Source organism: Callithrix jacchus, chromosome 4 (assembly GCF_049354715.1).
Source record: "Callithrix jacchus isolate 240 chromosome 4, calJac240_pri, whole genome shotgun sequence".
Classification (NCBI taxonomy): domain Eukaryota; kingdom Metazoa; phylum Chordata; class Mammalia; order Primates; family Cebidae; genus Callithrix; species Callithrix jacchus.
The window spans coordinates 45,794,701-45,816,403 of NC_133505.1; the positions used below are offsets into that span (position 1 = coordinate 45,794,701).

The 21,703-nt window shown below is 44.4% G+C and overlaps 1 protein-coding gene across 6 annotated transcripts in view; it reads left to right on the forward strand.

Annotated features, from left to right (window-relative positions):
- The first annotated feature begins 727 nt into the window (after nucleotides 1-727).
- CMTR1 (cap methyltransferase 1) overlaps nucleotides 728-21,703 on the forward strand; it is a 49,029-nt gene continuing 28,053 nt past the window's right edge. For 2 of the 6 annotated variants that reach the window (XM_035295518.3, XM_035295523.3), the window contains exons 1-6: nucleotides 728-879; nucleotides 3,178-3,316; nucleotides 11,568-11,719; nucleotides 13,607-13,765; nucleotides 19,022-19,114; nucleotides 21,225-21,296. In XM_035295518.3, the coding sequence (XP_035151409.1) occupies nucleotides 3,184-3,316; nucleotides 11,568-11,719; nucleotides 13,607-13,765; nucleotides 19,022-19,114; nucleotides 21,225-21,296 (609 nt within the window). In that variant the 5' untranslated portion in view covers nucleotides 728-879; nucleotides 3,178-3,183. Of the gene's footprint in view, nucleotides 880-1,080; nucleotides 1,413-3,132; nucleotides 3,317-11,567; nucleotides 11,720-13,606; nucleotides 13,766-19,021; nucleotides 19,115-21,224; nucleotides 21,297-21,703 lie in introns of those variants that run through there. The other 4 variants (XM_035295519.3, XM_035295520.3, XM_078369083.1 and 1 more) reach the window with 4 other exon arrangements.

Here is a 21,703-nt window from a genome sequence, read left to right on the forward strand (position 1 = left end):
GGGATACAATTAGGAGGTAAAAACAATTAAGTGTATGAGAAACTCTGGAGCATGAAAAAGAGGGTGACTCCTCAGACTTCTAGCTGGACCAGCAGGATGGATGGCAGCACCCTTCACCAGGAAAAATGTGAGCTGATGGGAAAACATAAGGTGAAATTTGAATTCAGGGGTTTGAGGTGACTGAGTTAGGATGTCCAACAGACGTTTGGCCATACTGGCCTGAAAATCAGAATAGAGGTTTGGGATGAAGAGTCATGTGTGTCCATATGGTAAGATGCTATAGGCGGCATTCCCTCTTTCCTCCCGTCCTTCGTTCAAAATCTGTTGAGATGTCCTAGAGGCTGGTGTTGGGGATACAGCAGGGAACAAGAACACTGGGTTCCTGCCTTCAACCACTGTACTATCTACCTCTCTGAACTTGTTCTTAGTCTGTAAAATGAAGGTAATGATTAAGATTAAGTAAGATGAGGTCGTGCGAGGACACCTAGCACTTAAAATTTTTGTATTGGTTTCTCTTCCCCAGAGCCGGAAGAGAAGATACTCAGTTAACCTCCTTTCCGAGCCTTTTACCGGCGGCTTTTCCGCGCAGGCGCCACTGAACCTCCCAGGTCGAGGGGTGGGGCGGGCCAGAATCTCAGCAGCTTTTCCCCCGGCCAGGACCGGACTTTGGGAGGATCGGGGGCGCGGCGCTGCCTGTGACGTCATCAGACTGCGCAGCCCGCAGGGCGGGACCCGAGCGCGACGGCGCGGCTGGCGGACCCGGGCTGGCTTGTGGGGAAACGAAACTGAGGGAGGAGGCGGCGGCTCTGGCAGCGGCGGCGACAGTGTCGGCCTGACCCCCCCCCTCCGCTCCCCGGCAGCTCGCTCTCTCCCCTTAGCGTGAGTGCCGACGCGCGGCCCGGGGGGAGCGAGCGGGCGGGCGCGCGGGCTCAGCATCCTTCTCCCCTCCACCGCCGCCTGGGCCCCCCACCTTCGGTCGTTACTCTTCTCGCCTTCTGGCCCCTTATGTCTTCCCTCCTCCTTCCACCCCCAGCGCCGGCTCCCTGGAGCCTGAGCTGCCGCTGACACACGTCTCTGCGCACACATTCACACGCTCACGTTATCTTCAAATGAAGGGATGGCCGGGGGAACATGGGAGCTCATCTCTTCTCTCTGAATAGGGGTGGCAGTGCCAAACCGAGGCCCAGGGAGAGAAGACTGCAGAGGGGATTTGAACCCCTTTTGTGCGGGGGCAGCAGGCAACCAGGCCGCTTGCCTTCCTCTTAGAAGTTCCCTGCCAGAGCATTCTTCTGGCATGTGTGGGTCACTTGAACTGGACACTGGTTAGCTGTGTGGCCTCCACTGCGGCCACCGTCTTTTCCAGCGGAAGTTGGTTGGGTTGGATGAGATGATTTGGAAGGCCCAAATCTAAGGTGATGTGGTTTGGGGAGGAGCATCCGCATCTCCTGCCTTTCACACAACTATTTCCCCTCTTCTTGCACCTACTGCAACACAGTCCTCTTTGAGTTTCTTCTACTTCCAGTCTTCCTCAGAGTCACTTAAGAATTAGAAGCTTTTAGCGCTTGCAATGGCTAGAAGCAGGCTCTGTGATGAGCATTCCTTTAGCTCACCCTGGGGGCCTTTTGGGGTGTTTAAGACTATGGCTTAAAGTGAAATGTGGCTTAGCTTGGTCTTGCTTTCTGTTTGCTCAGTGCCTCTGGTTCTTCTTTCCTGGGACAGCCCCTGCCTGTGTCTGTTAAGAGGCTGCTTTCTCAGGAAGGTGGAGATTGTGTATTGGGTTGATTGTCTCTTCCTTGAGTTGGAGAGAGCTGAAACATGTGATCCAGGGTTTTGTGAGGTTGAGGGGATCAGTGACACTTTTGGATTTGAATACTTTATTGCTGTCTCTGCTGTGACCCATGCTGTAGCCCTCTTGTCCCCCCGCACCTCGCCTTCCCTAAGGATTGTGGCCCAGCTGGTCACCCACTCTGTATTGAGTCCTCTTGTCTGAGTTCTCTACAGCCATTCAGTTGCGTTTAAGCCACACTGTATTCACTACTTCCCTTGCTTGCTCTTTAACTTGACCATTCCTTAAGATTTCAGGGTTTCATAATCACTTCATTCTATCTCATTTTTTTCTTGTGCTTATCTCTCATGTACCTAACTATGGGGTGGATGATTAATGGTGGCATGGTGCCTGTTTCCTTTCTTTTCTGTTCTTTTTTTTTGAGATGGCATCTTGCTCTGCCACCCAGGCTGGAGTGCAGTGGCACAATCTCGACTCACTGCAGCCTCCACCTCAGTAATTCCTGAGTAGCTGGGACTACAGGCATGTGCCACCACCCAGCTAACTTTTGTGTTTTTTTTGGTAGAGATGAGGTTTCACCATATTGTCCAGACTGGTCTTGAACTCCTGACCTCAGGTGATCTTCCTGCCACAGCCTCCCAAAGTGCTGGGATTACAGGCATGAGCCACTGTGCCTGGCCTGTTTCTATTCTTTTTTGTGGAGGTGGATTTCTGTCCTTAAAATTACTGTTTTTGTAACTCACTTCTATGGTATGGCTGCCTCCAGTCCCGATAACTTTCCCACTCTTCTGTTTCCTCAGTCTTAAGCCATTCACTGCTTCCATTCCTTATTCTGCTTAAAAACTTTCCCAGTTCTTTCATATTTTCAGACATGAAGTAAACCAAAACTAGTATTTTTATCATATTATGTAATTTCTTAATTATTCTGGTAAAATAATAATGCTGATGAAACAGTCATTCTGGGATGGTCCCTTCACCTTGGGAATACTGGTTAATATTTATTAGGTTTCATAGTTCATTTTCAGTATACATTGCCATGCATGGTCAATATTGCATCAAAAGTATAGAACAACTACAAGTACCCAAGGTCTTTTCCCCACATAGCTTGTGAAGTTGATCCGTGACTTTTTGGTATTTGACACCAGTGGCCCAGGGCTCTCTCAGTCTATGAGCACCACATTTTCCAGTAAAACAGCTATTATTGAAAACCAACACTTGGCTAGCATCCTTCCTAGATCTCATTCTTAGGAAGAGGCTATTCAAGTGCTGGCATTGGAAGATGTGTAGAGTTGCCAAATCTCGTGCCATTGATGATTTACACTTTGGAATCCCTGCTCTGATTCCAGCGGCTCTGACCCAGGGCAGCTGACTGTCTGGATTTATGGTTACAGTTAACGATGAAGAGGAGAACTGACCCAGAATGCACTGCCCCCATCAAGAAACAGAAGAAAAGAGTTGCAGAGCTTGCCCTGAGCCTCAGCTCCACATCCGATGACGAACCTCCCTCCTCTGTCAATCATGGAGCGAAAGGTACGCGTGCTTGTGTGGTCTGAGGCCACTGGCCATCTGGTTATTTGAACTCCCAGTGTCTGGGTGGAGCAGACTGTAGTCCACTGTCTGTTGGTCCCTTGAGGAAAATTAGGAATACTCTACAGAGAGATGTTGGCTATAGACTCTCTTCCCTTCTCCCATTCTACTAAGAGTGGGGAAACTTATTTTAAATAAAAAAATGGTAATTTTTCCAGAAGTTTCTTTCTGTTATTGGTCCTTCAGTAGCTGGCACTCTTGCTGCCTTAAACCAGTTAGTAGTGTAAGCATTGAGTGCTCTGTGGTCTTAATAGCTGTAAATGATCCTGGGGCCTTTTGTAAGGGAGAGCTTCTTTGCTGCTGCAATTGAGCCTAATTCTCACTTTTCACATGCATATTGTTTTCTCAGTTCCTTCAGCAGTTGTGATCAGGAACATCCAACTGTATTGGAGCATTGCTGTATTCACAGCATTAAGCATCAAAGGATTTAACTGATCTGGTTGAATCTAGCATTTTGCTTTGCCTATCTTTTAGGGTTATTCACAGTTGACATAGGTGCTTTCTGAGAAGTGGTAAACTATCTGGGAGCTTGCCTCAAATACTTTAAGGTAAATTTGCATTTACCTTGACTTACCAGCTGTATTAGTTTCCTGGGGCTGCTGTAACAAATTACTACAAACTGGGTGACACAAAACAACAGACATTTATTCTCTCACAGTTCTGGAAGCTTGGAGTCCAAAAATCAAAGTGTCGGTGGGGCCATGTTCCCTTAAAGGCACTTGGGAAGACCTTACTTACCACTTCTAGCTTCTGCTGGCTACTGGCATTCCTTGGTGTTCCTTGGCTCGTGGCAGCGTAACTCCAATCTCTGCCTCCACATTTCCTTTGTGTGTGTCTGTATCCAAATTTCCCTCTTCTTATCAGGACATCAGTCATTGTATAGGGCCTGCTGTAATCTAGTATTACGTCTTTTGATGATATCTGGAAAGACCCTATTTCCAAATAAGGTCACATTCACAGGCTTTGTCGGGGGGGGGGGGATACTGTATTCAACCCACCGCACCAGCAGGCTTGCATATTGAATTCTCTGTTGGATCACTGGGAAACTAGAATGAAATTTCGTAAAAGATTGGTGACTGAAAGGGTGTGAAGCACCATTTGAGGGTAGTAGGAAATACAGTTTATTCACAAGTGGTAAGCTTATTCAAGGGCAGTTACTCATTAGCTGCTACTGAGAAGCTGGTCCAGAGAGAAGCTTGACAGGTGGGTACAGTGAATAGAGCATTGGTGCAGCTGTATTCCAGGCTGAGTAAGAGACTCACTTGCAACTTTGTGTGTGGAGGTGTTCATGGCTTTAAAGCAAGCTTGTCCAGCCTGCGGCCATGGGCTGCATGTGGCCCATGATGGCTTTGAATGGGACCCAACACAAATTGGTAAACTTTCTAGAAACATTATGAGATTTTGGGGGGATTTTTTTTTTTTTTTTAGCTCAACAGCTCTCATTAGTATTAGTGTATTTTATGTGTGGCCCGAGACAGTTCTTCCAGTGTGGCCCAGGGAAGCCAAAAGATTGGACACCCCTGCTTTAAAGTCACAGTAGATTCCAGGTAGGTGGGTAAGGCTGTATGTAATTGGAGTTCCTGAGTGGGAAGGCAAAAACTTACTGGATGCGATGGTTCTGGAGATTCTTGAGGAAAGGGAATTTTACCTCTCACCTGGAATTTGAGCAGCATGGTGAAGATAGAATCTCCTTGGATAGGGGTATTGGGAGCGATGGCCTGTAAGGGAAAAAGAGAGAGTATGTCTGGGGAACAAGTAATGTCTAGTTCTAAGTGGAGCTTGGGGGACATTTGCTCTCAAGTAACATCTCTTTGAAGGAAGTCAAGGACAATTCCCAGGTAAAAGAAGGTAATTGTATAAGAATAAAGATCCTTGAAGGAAGCCATTCTGATTTAAATTTCGAGCTTTTGTGATTGAATTGAGATTACCCTTCCCCTTTGTCTAGAAGTGGTACTATATGATGACTCAGTAAGGATTGACTCTTGATGTTACGTGTATAGAATGGAAATCCAGGCTGGGCATGGTAGCTCATGCCTATAATTTTATTTATTTATTTATTTATTTTTTGAGACGGAGTTTCGCTCTTGTTACCCAGGCTGGAGTGCAATGGCGCGATCTCGGCTCACTGCAACCTCCGCCTCCTGGGTTCAGGCAATTCTCCTGCCTCAGCCTCCTGAGTAGCTGGGACTACAGGCGAGCGCCACCATGCCCAGCTAATTTTTGTATTTTTAGTAGAGACAGTGTTTCACCTTGCTGACCAGCATGGTCTCTCTCTTGACCTTGTGATCCACCCACCTCGGCCTCCCAAAGTGCTGGGATTATAGGCGCGAGCCACCACGCCCGGCCGCCTATAATTTTAATACTTTCAGAGGTCAAGGTAGGCGATTGCTTGAGCCCAGGAGTTTGAGACCAGCCTGGGGAACATGGTGAAAACCCATCTCTACAAAAAAATACAGATATTAGCTGGGCATGGTGGTATGCACCTGTAGTGTAGATCTAGTTACTCAGGAGGCTGAGATGGGCGGATCACTTGAGCCCAGGAAGTAGAGGTTGCAGTGAGCCAAGATTGTGCCATGGTACTCCAGCCTGGGCATCAGAGCAAGACCCTGTCTCAGAAAGAAAAAAAAAAAAGTGGAAATCCAGAGATGTCCATTTCCTTGTATGTGCCTGGCAACAGGCCACTTGGTCCTTTCATTTGCAGAAAATGAGATGGGAGGCAAAGGCAAACCAACATTTCTCTATTTCCGTGGGTTAGTTTATTTTAGGAAGGGGCAGCTCTGCATTGATGCAGTAACTGAAGGCAGTCTTTATCAGCAAGACTGCTGTGCCTTCTTTCCCACCATGCTTGGGCCTGGAGTAAAAGCTCAGTAAATAGGTACTGAGTAGAACTGATAAAAGGCAACAATAGCATATTTTCCAAGAAGCTTAAAATGTTTCACATTTTCCATTTTGCTTATCTTCTCCAGTCTGCAGAAGATCATTTCATTAAGTACTTAGCATTTATGTCATCTATGTTCTGTATCAGATTCTCTTAGGCGTCCCCTGGACAGTATACCCTGGTAGTTTACTGTCTGCATATCCCTTGAAATGTATGTGCAGCTTTCCTATTGAAATCATTGTATGAAAGCAGGGATGTTTCCATTTACTCCAGCCACTTCTGCCTGAACATAATGTTCAAATAGATGATTGAAAAATGCTCTTTAGGGAGGACAATTAGAAAAACAAAACAGTAGTTGCTATTTCTGTCTGTGTGGACCTTATTTCTTCTACCTCTGCTAAATCAATGTGGTGACTCATTATTAGACCTATTTAGTTTAATCAGTGTGTTTCTTTTACATTATTCACATGGGAGCTGCATTGCCAGGTCAAAGACTGACATCTGGCCAGAGTAAAGAAGAAAAGGGATGTTGTTGTCATGGCCACTGTTGCATCATGTGATCTTTTGAGTATTTTCAAAGGAGTTTGAAGGCATTTTCAAGCGTATATACACTCTTGCAAATTTGCTGACAAATAACTTTTTGAAATAAGGAGAGGCAGATGAGGCCATTTTGTTCTTTTTGGTTGGTTTTCACAGGGAGACTGTAGTGTATACCTCAAGAAAATTTCTTCTCTCCTTAGCTGTGCATCTAGTGTGGGCTCCGGGCCCTCCTGCAGCAAGTTGCTTTGGAAGTTGCCAGGCTCCTTCACCAGTATCACATTAAAGGCACCTTCCTCTCCACCAGGTTTAATTCTTTCCTAAATAGGCTATTTGCCCTGAAACACCATCGCTTTCCTGTCAGCCCAGATTCATGACCTTAATCAAAAGCTTCCTTTATCGGTATCTGTTTAAATTGCTCTAACAAGTTACCATTTGTCTGGCATGAAGGAGAAATTGAGTCTTTAAGCAGGAATGAGTTTATTTCACAACAGTTGTTAAGCAGAATATGATGTTTATTAAAATTCATAATTTGTTTTTCTGTGTCTGTGTGCTGCTCACCTTGGCCATTAGTGGTTGGAGCTGCCCCCTTTTGGGTGTTGTCACTGTCATTTTCAAACATAGTATCTATATTCTTTATCTTTTTTTAGAGACAGGGTCTCACTATGTTGCCCACACTGGCCATGAACTCTTGAGCTCAGGTGATCTTCCTACCTCAGCCTCCCAAGTAGCTGGGTCTGCAGGCACATGCCACTGTGACCAGCTTGTGACTGTCATTTTTTTGCTAACAGCCGGGAGACGTTTGATTCCTCTGTAAAGTTGAACCTTTCTTCCCTGTAATGACTTAATAGTGATTTCTGTCAGGTAGAGAAGAAATCTTAAAACCCCAAATACTGTTTGGCTCTCTGGTAGGTTTAGGAGGAGAGCTCCCTGGGAGGTAAATGGGAGTACCATCCAGCTTTGGCAAATTCTTAATGAAACGAATGAGTTTAATAGACTAACCTTATTACTCCTATTAATTTAGAACCTCATTACAAAATTATCTGCTTAATATTTGCTAAATTCTTTATCAGTCTTGTGAAGCTAAGCCTCCTCTTTATTTCCTGCTGCAGCCGTGACAGTTGTCTCCCTTTCATATGAAAAGAATGACCTCAAAGGCCCCTGAGTAAGAATAAGTAATGGCTGTAGCAGTCTATGGACATCAGGAGTAATCTAGGGTACTTTGTCTTAAAGCACGTCAAGCTAAGAAGTGGCCTCGTGTACCACATGAATAAAAGAAAAAAATAAGACTTATTTGCTTATCTGGCACACTTCTTGATCTTACAAGAAATTGCATAATAGGGTGATATTTTACTCCCATTAACCTCACTCTTAGAACCTGGAAAGGATAATGTACATTTGGTAACACCTGGGGAGAAAAAGTAGGAGGGAAAAGTCTTTGTGCCAAAATCTAATACTGGAATTTTACACCAGAGTCACCACTGATTTGCTTAGTGAGCTTTCCACTCAAATTTGGTTCTCCCTGGCATTTTTGCCCAGAGACATTCTGATGACAGAAGAAAACAAAAGATCTCTCTTTGAGGTTCTAGGGTGGCAGGAACCCTTTGTGATTAGTCAGGGCCCTAGATCCCTGGGCTGCCAAAAAGGAACTTTAGGGCTTGCTTAGGGAGCTGCCCACGTTCCTGGTACCACCTGTTTCTGTATTAAAGCAACCAAGTGAAGAGAATCTACACCTTTGGAGGTGCAGTTCTTTAGCATGTGGGGACTCTGTTGCAGAGTGCATCTCTGTCTGCATGAGAGAATAGATGAGAGGCCATGGAACAGTCTTGAGCCACTTAGAAGGTCTTTCCCCTCAGATCTGCTGCTCCTGGAAGATTTCTCTGGAAAGGAACCAACCTCTTCCCAAGGCTTGGAATGGTAATCTATTTATTTATAGCTTTTTTTACCCTAATTTTCAAACTAATACATTCTTGTGTCTCACAAACGCAGAAAATGCAGGAAAGTACGAAACAAAACAAATAGCGCTTCACCTCTTGGTTTCCATGGTTACTCATTCTTAATGATCTGGGTTTTCTGAGTGGCACACTCTGGCACTGTGTGATGTTTGCCGGATTGGTTCATGTAAGCAAGTCAACTCTTTGTTAAGAGAATTGGATAGCCACCTTAAAGGGAAGGGCAGATTTTGTGCCTCTCATACAGGGACATTCTCAACCAAAATTTCTCCTTGCTAACTTATTAGGAGCCAGAATTTTGGTTTTCAGTTTATTCTATCACACATGTTCGCTTGTCTTTTCTTTCTTTTGTAAAACATTATATCCTTGAAATGCATATTTATCTATTAGATTTTTAAGATCTCTGAGGTTGTTACTTTTGCATAGTACCCCATTACATATGGCATGATCTTTTATAGAATAGGTGCTGAACCAGTGTAGTAGTCTGATCTTTTAAGCAGTATCAGTGTTCTGAACTATGGCAGATGTACTAATTCAACCTACTGGTGGTGGTGGGGCGGGTCGCTAAATCATAGCCCCAGGAGGGCTCCCCTCTCTGTTAAGATAGAGAGATCCCATTCTCATCCCTGAACATTTTTTTTGAGACGGAGTCTTGCTCTGGTCGCCAGGCTGGATTGCAGTGGTGTAGTCTCGGCTCACTGCAACCTCCGCCTCCCAGGTTCAAGCGATTCTTCTGCCTCAGCCTCCCGAGTAGCTGGGACTACATGCTCGTGCTACCACACCCGGCTAATTTTTGTATTTTTAGTAGAGACGGGGTTTCACCATGTTGGCCAGGATGGTCTTGATTGCTCAACCTGTGATCCGCCCACCTTGGCCTCCGAAAGTGCTGGGATTACAGGTGTGAGCCACCATGCCTGGCTGTCCTTAAACTTTTGAGGCCTGAACAGCTAACACTACTTACAAGAGGAAATATCTTAAGGAGTTATACACTACGTAGGTCCTTAGGAAAGCGACACTTGGCGGACACATCTCTACATTTACTACAGTAATCATTTAATTAATTTCTATTAAGTGGAAAGTCTCAGTCCAGGTGTTGGGTACAGAATTGACTGTGACAGAGTTCCTGCTCTCCAGGAGTGACCCTGTACAGTGGGGACAGCAGGTGGCAAACAGTAACTGGCTCTAAGGCAGTGTGATGAGTGCTGTGCCAATGACACTGGTGCTACTGGAGCACAGTGGAGGGAGAATCAGTTAGGCCTGGGGTGCTGAGGAAAGCTTCATTCTTCTTGAATGTCAACCTTTAGCAGGTTTTTGTTCTGGTAGGGAAATGAATGAATCAGTGATGTAATCTTCAAATTAGAAATACCTGAATAGTGAATACCTCGGGTCTATTAAAAAAATTTTTTTTTTTTTTTTGAGACTGGTTTCGCTCTTGTTACCCAGGCTGGAGTGCCATGGCGCGATCTCGGCTCACTGCAACCTCCGCCTCCTGGGTTCAGGCAATTCTCCTGCCTCAGCCTCCTGAGTAGCTGGGATTACAGGCACGCGCCACCATGCCCAGCTAATTTTTGTATTTTTAGTAGAGACGGGGTTTCACCATGTTGACCAGGATGGTCTCAATCTCTTGACCTCGTGATCCACCCACCTCGGCCTCCCAAAGTGCTGGTATTACAGGCGTGAGCTACCGCGCCCGGCCTAAAAAATGTTTTTACACACTGCCTTCTGTGCCTTTCCCTCAGCACTTCTCACAAGCAGCCAAGTTTTGAATCAACACCATTTCTCAGTGATGTCCCTTCTTCAAAGGAAATACGCCACATTACTGTCAGTTTTGCATACTTATTTTAAACTGTAATAGATAATATATTCATGTGGTTCATAAGTCAAAAAATAAAAAAAGCCAGCGTAAACTCTCATGATATAAAAATGTAATTCAAGTTTTACTTTTCGCTTTCACTAGTTCCAAGTAATCGTTTTGGTATTCTGTCTCCAAGTGCCAACCCCTGAATGTGTGAATAATCAATTTTATTGGTCTTCTTGTATATCTTCCTTTGAAAAGCTCTTTTTGCAGTTATAAAAAATAAAAATGTTAGCCTTATGATGGAATTGTTGAAAATGGAATCAGGCATCAATGTTTGGATATTGTTATTCAATTAATAACTACCAACAGCAGAAGTAACAACCATGTCTTCAGTAAATACACTTTATATTTGACAATGTACTTTTTTTTTTTTTGAGATGGAATCTCACTCTTTTTGCCCAGGCTGGAGTGCAGTGGCTCAATCTTGGCTCACTGCAACCTCTGCCTCCCGGGTTCAAGCAATTCTCCTGCCTCAGCCTCCCAAGTAGCTGGGATTATAGGCATGCACTACCACACCTAGCTAATTTTTCTATTTTTAGTAGAGACGGGGTTTCACCATGTTGGCCAGGCTGATCTAGAACTCCTGACCTCAAGTGATCTGCTCTCCTTGGCCTCCCAGAGTTGTGGGATTACAGGCATGAGCCACCATGCCTGGCCCACTATTTCACTGAATCTTTAAACAATCCTGTGAAGCAGGTATTACTGTTCCAGTTTTGTAGTAGAATAAACTGAAAGGGTGGGGAAGGAAAACTGTTAATTTTGAGCTCCCATTGTGTCAAGTCCATTAGGAACTTTCAGTGGTGACTTGCCCAAGATTATTACATAGCTAGTAATTTGACCTTGGGTCATTTAATGAACTTCATGTATGCTATGTGTACACTGGACAGTAGTTGAATAAATGAAACTTTAACTTCTGGAGGCCATTTTGTGGCATAAACCTACCTAAACATTTTTCTTTTTCTTTTTCAGCATCTGCTACAAGCCTTAGTGGGTCTGACAGTGAGACCGAGGGGAAACAACGCAGCTCTGACTCTTTCGACGATGCATTCAAAGCAGACTCCCTTGTGGAGGGAACTTCTTCTCGCTACTCCATGTATAATAGTGTCTCCCAGAAGCTTATGGTATGTTATGTTAGTGCTTGGGTTGGGTTTCTCAATCCCCAACAGCAGAGTGAAAGAAGGGCAATTTGTCTTGGTATGAAAAGAAGAAAAGTTTGGCCATAGGTTTTTCCTTTGCTTATCAGCTACTGAAATTTAGCAGAGTGTGGCCCACTTCTTGATAGAAGTATCTGTCACATTTGTATCATCTATGGGAAGCGACTGCTTAGGCCTGGTTCTGCTGGTCTGTCCAGGACTTGATCACCTTTTCGTATCCTTAGTAATGAATTCTTATTATTAACGTGTGAACATACTTCCCTAAACATGGATGTTTGTCAGTGGGTAAAGAAGCTTCTTGCTGTGAATTTTTGCTCTAGTGAGTGGTCTCAAAAGAAATGACTAAAATCCTGTTCAGTCCCAGATGCCTAAAATAAATGGAAACATTCAATTTATTCTGTTTCTGAAACAAGGTCCAATTCTCTTTCCCAACTTTCATACCTCATCGATATATCACAAGAAGAATGGCAAATAGGAAGACCTGTTCACATTCCTTAGTGTATGTGCAGACATTAGAGGAATCCCAGTTTACCTTCTGTCTAGCTTTAGACATATTATAGTTGGGCCGGGTGCGGTGGCTGACGCCTGTAATCCCAGCACTTTGGGAGGCCGAGGCGGGTTGATCACTTGAGGTCAGGAGTTTGAGACCATCCTGGCCAACATGGTGAAACCCCATCTCTACTAAAAATATAGAAAATTAACTGGGTGTGGTAGCAGGTGCCTGTAATCCCAGCTACACTCAGGAAGCTGAGTCAGGAGAATTGCTTGAACCTGAGAGGCAGAGGTTGCAGTAAGCTGAGATCGAGCCACTGCATTCTAGCCTGGTTAATAGAGTGAGACTCTGTCTCAAAAAAAGAAAAAGAAAGAAAGAAAGAAAGAGAAATATTATAGTTAACCCCTCCATTTTCTCTTGGATTCATTTAAGAATGAGAATTGTCACTGCTAAAGTCATAGGTCAGGACTCTAGTTTGGAGGCCACAAGCTTTGGGGAAGTTAAAGATGGGGAGGCTTGTGGCTCAGTCAGTCTGTTTGACCTGGGTAAAGTATTTGTGGCTACAATAGGAATTCCATCCAGCTCTTTAGCTGGTAATACCCCTTTCAGAGGGGATATAGACCCTCCAGGGAAATTTAGATCTTCTTAGGATTGGAGTTTTTTTAAAATTAGGCAGGAGTCTGTGGGGTTTGGGATTCAAGTCTAATCTTTGGGATATATACCTGGACTCAGTAGCTCTAAAGTTTAGTATGAGCTTATAGATAGTTGTGACATTTAAAAAACGGCTTTTGTCCCAGGGTATTTTAGTACTTCCCATACCTCACTTTTACATGAGCCAAGTTTTTAGTTCATTTTTTTTTTTTTTTTTTTTGGCTAAAATCTGCTGAGACTTCATAGTTCTTCTCTTAAGTGGGCTCCTGCAAAGCCACTTATCCTTGCCTAGTAAGGCTGTTTGACTGGATAAGGGTAAGGTAGAAGTTACTGCTTGAAGCGGTTCCATTTTAAATTATGTTCTCTTTATCAACTCTACTCTAGATCTGTTTCTCAGTTAATCAGACAAATTAGCTGGAAGAGTAAGTTGTGCGAATGTCCAATGAGATTCATTAAGTACTCTGGGTGCTTTTAATTATGGCTATGAAGTCCCTTCTCATTTATCCAGTTTCTGGTTGCCCTAGACTTTAACCTCCAGAACAGCCAGCCATTGGGCCCACAGTTATACTGCAGTTATTTATTTATGCTTTTTTTCTTCATTAGGCTAAGACAAACTTTAGACCTTACTCATTTATATTTCTTAGGTTTTAGCACACTGTTTGGCATGTGATGGACCTAATTAATTGTGCTCTGTTACTTCTCTTTTTCAGGCCAAGATGGGCTTCAGGGAAGGTGAAGGATTGGGTAAATATAGCCAGGGTCGGAAGGACATTGTTGAGGCTTCCAATCAGAAAGGTCGAAGAGGCTTGGGTCTGACACTCCGGGGCTTTGACCAGGAGCTGAATGTGGACTGGCGAGATGAGCCAGAGGTAACTGTTATGGGGAGGAGGAGATGGAAAAGCTACTGTGTTTTTGGATGCATGGCTTTAAGAAGCCATATAAATAAACTGGAAATCTCCAGAGGCAGTAAGAGCAAAGTGTAACTGGTTGTTTACATGAAAAGTACTGGGGATATCTAGAATGGAAGACAGAAGACTGGGGAAGATATTGTGGGATGTGGATTTCCTGTTGCATTAGGACTGTCTGAGATCAGTGGGTAGAAGAGGTTTGGAAGGTAGTGTTTGGCTCCTTAAAACCTTTAATAAGGCCAGGTGCAGTGGCTCACGCCTGTAATCCCAACACTTTGGGAGGCCAAGGCAGGTGGAGCGCGAGGTCAGGAGATTGAGACCATCCTGGCTAACACAGTAAAACCCCATCTGTACTAAAAATACAAAAAATTAGCCAGGCATGATACTACACACACCTGTAGTCCCAGCTACTCAGGAGGCTGAGGCAGGAGAATGCTTGAACCCAGGAGTCAGAGGTTGCAGTGAGCCAAGATGGTGCCACTGTACTCCAGCCTGGGCGACAGGCTGTCTCAAAATAAAGAAAAACAAAAAAACTTTAATAATTAGTTAGAGCTCTCCACTAGTGGACTAGGATACCTCGTGAGACAGTGTGCTCTCTCTGCTGAAAGTGTCCACGCAGGCCAAGTGCACTCACTCTCTCCTTGTGTGAGTGACTGGAGTAGGTACCTTCTAAGAAGGTCCTTGTACCTCCACGGGTTTATGCCATCCAGGTTCTAAATACGTGCTTTTTTATGCCACATTGCTTTTCTACTGTGGATTTAATTGCTTATCTACTTGGGTACCAGTTTGTTTTCACCTTGAAGACAAGAAAACTCCCATTATCTCTTTTCATGGCACAGATAATGGGAGATTTTATTTTATTCACTTATTTATGTCCTATCTTATTCCACAAAGGATTTGTAGTGGGTACAATAAAAACACCTAAAAGTAGGCCAGGCACATGGCTCACGCCTGGAATCCCAGCATTTTAGGAGGTCAAGGCAGGTAGATCATGAGGTCAAGAGATGGAGACCATCCTGGCCAACATGGTGAAACCCTGTCTCTACTAAAAAATACAAAATTAGCTGGGCATGGTGGCATGCACCAGTAATCCCAGCTAAGGGATTATTTAGGAGGCTGAGGCAGGAGAAGAATTGCTTGAGCCCGGGAGGAAGAAGTTGCAGTGAGCCGAGATTGCACCACTGTACTCCATCCTGGCACCTGTTGCCTGGTGACAGCAAGACTCTGTCTCAAAAAAAAAAAACACTTAAAAATAACAATGAGATATTACCATTACAGAGTTGAAACTAGAGAAATTGGAACTCAATTGTCTAGCTTTCCACAGTGTTGCTGTAGTTCAGTTTCAGATGTGACTCCGAACTCTGGAAAATTGATACTTTGTCTTCCTGGTGTTCCTTTTCAGGAAAGAAGTCCCATGAATCTGCACGTGATAAAAGCCTAATAAGCCTTCCAAGTGAGATTCTGACAAATGAGGAGCTCATGGTTTCTGGGGCCAGTCTCACTGTTGCCTTGTAGTTGTGGGTGACGAGACCAGCAGACTGGCAGTGTGGAATAGGGTAGATACCTGCAGCTGGTTGCTGGGTGTAGGCTTTCATCTCAGAAGTACCTGGTGCTTTCCACATCTTCATTCGTGTTAAGACAAGAGTCCAGGCTGGGCATGGTGGCTCACCCCTGTAATCCTAGCACTTTGAGAGGCCGAGGCAGGCGAATCACAAGGTCAGGAGATGGAGACCATCCTGGCTAACATGGTGAAACCCCGTCTCTACTAAAAATACAAAAAATTGGCCCAGTGTGGTGACACACACCTGTAGTCCCAGCTATTTGGGAGCTGAGGCAGGAGAATTGCTTGAATCTGGGAGACAGAGGTTGCACTGAGCCAAGATCACGCCACTGCACTCCAGCCTGCACGACAGAGTGAGACTCTTGTCTCAAAACAAGACAAAATCCAAGAGTCTCTATCCTTTCAGTGGGCAGAAGTTGAACTAACTTTGTTAAACTCAGAATCTGTAATTTGCCCTTTAATTTTCTGTTTTTAATGGAGACAGACTATTGAAATTCCTTTTTGTAATGTGAGGCTGACCCAGTTACCATTTACTGTAATTCAGTTTTTCTTTTACAAAAAACACCCTATAGAACGGGCATGGTGGCTCACACCTGTAATCCCAGCACTTTGGGAGGCTGAGGTGGGTGGATCACCTGAGGTCAGGAGTTTGAGACCAGCCTGGCCAACATGACAAAACTCCATCTTTACTAAAAATACAAAAATTAGCCAGGCGTGGTGAGTTAAATGCCTGTAATCCCAGCTACTTGGGAGGCTAAGGCAGGAGAATCACTTGAACCCAGGACGGAGAGGTTGCAGTGAGCTGAGATTGTGCCACTGCACTCCAGCCTTCCCACCTAGGCAACAGAGTGAGATTCTGTCTCAAAAACAAAAACAAACCAAAAGCCCTATAAGTAAGTAAAAGTTTGTAAGTAAGGGTTAGGTCACGTGTCATTTGGCAGCCATTTCCTCACAGCAGGTGAGTCTGGGTGTCCATGGGTGAATAGCCAATCCTGGGATTACCACAGGATACGTGCTCAGTGGCTGCTGTAGGCTAGGAATGCAGAGGACAAGGTATGACCCTCTGGACAAAATCCACTCTGTAGGTAGTCATAATAGTCAGACTCCCATAGGGAGATTGAATCTGCTTTTTCTTTTTTTTTCTTTTTTGAGACAGTCTTGTTCCATCGCCAGGCGCCAGGCTGGAGTGCAGTGGGTTGATCTCGGCTCACCACAACCTCTGCCTCCTGGGTTCAAGAAGTTCTCCTGCCTCAGCCTCCCGAGCAGCTGGGACTACAGGTGCGCGACACCACGCCCAGCTAATTTTTGTATTTTTAGTCGAGATGGGGTTTTACCATGTTGGCCAGGATGGTCTCAATCTCTTGACCTTGTGATCCGCCCGCCTTGGCCTCCCAAAGTGTTGGGATTATAGGCGTGAGCCACCACGCCCGGCCTGAATCTGCTTTTTCTTTCTAAGTTTACATGAACTTCTTGTTCTCTAGAATTTATAATTTATAACCAAATCGATCACCTTTTTGCTTAAAGGTGATAGATTTCAACAGGAGAAGAAGCCGTGATTCACAAAAGGCTTCAGTAATTTTTCTTTTCAACTTTTTCTTGTTGATGCTGGTTGGCTTGCCCTCAAGACCTGGCATTGTGATACCATTTTACGGCTTTCAGAGCATGTAATATTACTTTTAATCACATTCCTTCAATTTGTAATGGTGACTCTCTTCTCCACACTTGCTTGGGAGCCAATATATGAAGCTGCCATGCAGGTTAGCCACCTGTTTAGGTGCCTGCATAGTAGAATCATCTGGGGACTTCTACAAACTTATCCCCAGGCCTCACCTCAGACCAGTAGAATCTTATACTCTGGCCGGGTGCGGTAGCTCAAGCCTGTAATCCCAGCACTTTGGGAGGCCGAGGCGGGTGGATCACGAGGTCAAGAGATCGAGACCATCCTGGTCAACATGGTGAAACCCCGTCTCTACTAAGAATACAAAAAATTAGCTGGGCATGGTGGCGCGTGCCTGTAATCTCAGCTACTCAGGATGCTGAGGCAGGAGAATTGCTTGAACCCAGAAGGCGGAGGTTGTGGTGAGCCGAGATCGTGCCATTGCACTCCAACCTGGGTAACAAGAGCAAAACTCTGTCTCAAAAAAAAAAAAAAGAATCTTATACTCTGGAGGTGGGTCTCAGGCATCAGTACTTCTGAAAATTTTGTCTGAGACAAGGTCTTGCACTGTTGCCCAGGCTAGAATGCAGTGACACCAACACAGTTAACTGCAACTTTGAAATCCTGGGCGAAAGATATCCTCCCACCTCAGCCTCCTGAGTGTCTACAACTACGGGAGTGTGCCACAATGCCCGGCTAATTTTTTAGACTTTTTATGGGTAGAGATGGTCTTGCCATGTTGCCCAGGCTGGTCTTAAAGTCCTGGCGTCAAGCAGGCCTTCTATCTTGGCCTCTCAAAGCACTGGAATTACAGGCGTGAGCTACTGTGCCCAGCCCCAGGCATCAGTATTTTTTATTTATTTAATTTAATTTAATTTTGTTTTATTTTAGAGATGGAGTCTCATTCTGTTGCCCAGGGTGGAGTGCAGTGGTGCGATCTTGGCTAACTGCAACCTCCACCTTCTGGGTTCAAGCGATTCTCCCACCTTAGCCTCCCAAGTAGCTGGGAGGTGCACCACCATGCTCAGCTAAAAATTTTGTGTTTTTAGTAGAGACAGTGTTTCGCCATGTTGGCCAGGCTGGTCTTGAACTCCTGACCTCAAGTGATTGCCTGCCTCAGCCTCCCAAAGTGCTGGGATTACAGGCATGAGCCACCAGCTGTATCAGTACTTTTTAGAAGCACTGCAGATGATCCTAATGCACAGCCAGAGTGAGAACCACTGCTTTGGCCTGATAGGAAGGTAATTGAAAAATAAAAAGGAAGCAGCCATTAGAGATGTCAGTTTTTGTTCTGTCTTAGAATGCCAGAATGAAGGACTAGGAGTCCTTTTTACCAGTTACTGGGTTGTTTTGTGAATAACACTTTGAAAGGCATTGGGAGATGAGACTCACTGCCATTAAAAAAAAATTTTTATTTATTTATTTTACCTTTTTTTTTTTTTAAGAGACAGTGTTTCACCAGGTTGGCCAGGCTGGTCTCGAACTCCTGACCTCAGGTGATGCACCCGCCTTGGTCTCCCAAAGTGCTGGGATTATAGGTGTAAGCCACCACGCCCAGCTGACTCACTGCCATTAAGTCCTTCTGATACACTTATTTTGTCATAGACCTACATCAATGTGATTACTGACTATTCTCTGTGGCTCCACTGCTCTGATTGCAAACCCCTTTTGCCAAGGACCATGTCTTACTTAACTCTGCATTTTGAGCACTTAACACATAGTAGGTATTCATTAAATAATAATGGAACAAATGAAAGAAACCTTAGTTTTGGGAAGTTTCTAAGGATTCTAACCAGAATTGGAGCTGGCCTTTAGAAGTTAAACTTTAGAATTCTGGCTCTCACTTCATATGTCTGACCATTGCATTTGGCTTCAGCAACCTGGATCTTTTTCGGTCTGTCTTGGTCCCTTCTGCTTGTTTTGGGGAAGTCCTGATGAGTGGGGGTTTAGCTTTGAAGGTCTGTCATACCTGTCTTACATGCCTCTCTTTTGTTTGCAGCCCAGTGCCTGTGAGCAGGTGTCATGGTTCCCGGAATGTACCACTGAAATTCCTGACACTAAGGAAATGAGCGATTGGATGGTTGTGGGAAAGGTAGGCTTTCAGGAAAATGTAACCTTACTCCTTGACACTCTCCCAGCTTTTCACTTGCTCAAGTCTGGTATGTACATGTACTTGCAGTTTAAGAAAAATGTGAATCTGACCATCCAGATTGGTAGGAATAAAGCTGTCAAGAGGGTGTGTCATGAGCTTTACAAATAAGCCCCCCTGGAGATGTGGCAGGTTTTTTCTTTTCTCCTAGTCATTTAAATTGGTAAGGCAGATAAAATATATAAACTCTGTCTTCTTCATGATGCCTTTTGAAGTGGCTTATCATATATATCTGTGTATATTCTTTTTTTTTTTTTTTTGAGATGGAGTTTTGCTCTTGTTACCTAGGCTGGAGTGCAATGGCACGATCTTGGCTCACCGCAACCTCCGCCTTCTGGGTTCAAGCAATTCTCCTGCCTCAGCCTCCCGAGTAGCTGGGACTACAGGCTCGCACCACCATGCCCAGCTAATTTTTGTATTTTTAGTAGGGATGGGGTTTCACCTTGTTGACCAGGATGGTCTCAATCTCTTGACCTCGTGATCCACCCTCCGCCTCCCAAAGTGCTGGGATTATAGGCGTGAGCCACCGCATCCAGCCCTATCTGTGTATATTCTTATCACTGCTAGATGAAAAGACATTGTCCTTGTCCTCAGAAAGTAATGAGGGAATTGTTACAGAGGGAATTTGCTTAATTTTATTCTGGAAAATTGTGAGAATAAAGTAGATGGCTACCGAATCAATATGGTTTAGAGGGCATATTGATTTGGTAGCCATCTACGTTATTCTCACATACTTGTGCAAGTACGTGCTCCTGGGGAATCTCCAAGATCCTTTCAGGGGGTCCACAAGGGCAAAGCTATTTTCATAATGATATTGAAAAGTTATTTGCACTTTTCAGCCTCATTCTCTCAGAAGTATCCAGTGGAGTTTTCCAGAGATTATGATTGATATTACCATAGATTGAACGAAAAAGCAGAGAGGAAAATCTGGCCTTCTATTAAGCCGGATGCTGAAGAAGTTTGTAAAAGTGGAAAATGCTACACTCTCCTCATTAATCTTTTTTTTTTTTGGAAATACGGTTATATTTCATGAAAAATATTTATGTTAACATTAGTCTTTTAAACTAAATTTAAAAATATTTTTTAAATCTCAGTTTTAATTTCTAATAATAGAATTATTTGAATTCTAGCTAATGGATTACCTATCTATTATCTATCCCACATAAACAAAAATTCTTTAGGATCCTCAATAATTCTTAAGAGTGTAAAACCTGAGACCAAAGAGATTGAGTTCCACTGGTTTAGCGGTGGCTTCACTCATATAGGGGTTGTACTTGATATCCCCGTGAGACCCCTTAGAGTCCTTGTTTCCTTTTCATTTTTTTGAGACAGAGGTTCGGTCTTGTTGCCCAGTCTGCAGTGCAATGGCGTGGTCTCGGCTTACTGCAACCTCCACCTCCTGGGTTCAAGCAGTTCTGCCTCAGCCTCCTGAGTAGCTGGGCTTAAAGGCAGGCACCACCACACCCAGCTAACTTTGTATTTTTAGTAGAGATAGGGTTTCTCCATGTTGGTCAGGCTGGTCTTGAACCCCCAACCTTGGGTGATCTGCCCACCTCAGCCACCCAACGTGCTGAGATTACCGATGTGAGACACTGTGCCCCGTGAGTCCCTGTTTCTGAAATGCTACCAGGTCAGTGCTTGGTATCATGCATTCGTACTCATCACAGAGTGAGAGCTTTCCTGGTGGAAGGACAAGCGTTTTGTCATTTGAGGCATTCCCCATCCTTCTGCCTTTGTGCTCCAGAGGTAGACAGCTTGAATGTCTCCTTCCTGTTTGGTTTTCCTAGCCTCAGTATTCATGAGTCTTGTTTCCATATGGTGCTCTACTCAGAGCTTCTGGGGTGGGGGTAAGGGGGTGCTTCGTCTCACAGCCATCTGGCGATGAGCCAGAGGGATTTAGGATTTACTCTTAGCCACCCTTCAGGGCTTGATGTTTCTTGGCAGAGAACCAAGTCCCTTCTTGCTCTATTCACTTGAAACCCTAATTTCTTCATTCATCCCCCACAAATGCAGTCACACGTGGTCATTACTTACTGCTTTCTTCTCCCTGTAGAGAAAGATGATTATTGAAGATGAAACAGAGTTTTGTGGGGAAGAGCTGCTTCATAGTGTGTTGCAGTGTAAGGTAAGGCCTTGTGGCTAGAATGAGATATGAAAACCTTGTGGGAGGTGATTTGCTGGACTTTTCCATTTCTTCTTTGGGTTTGTTGTGGGAAAGCTAAAGTTAAGATTTTTCCAGGAGATCAGATGCGTAGCTTGGTTTGTATCTGCAAATTGTCCTTTTCCCTGGTAACTGTTCTGTTCTGTGGCGTTGTGCTGTCCCTGTGGTCACAACCTCAGTGTGTCTGTTCATTGTAATCCTGAGAGGGCCTGGTGTAGCAAAAGGTTTGGAATCATTCTTCAGCATCAGATAGACCTGCATTCAAATCCAACACAATTCTTTTGCTGTGTGACCTTGGCCCAGTTCCTTTAGTCTGTGAGTTTGAGTTTCCTCATCTATAAAATGAGGAGAAAATACTCATTTCTCAGGGT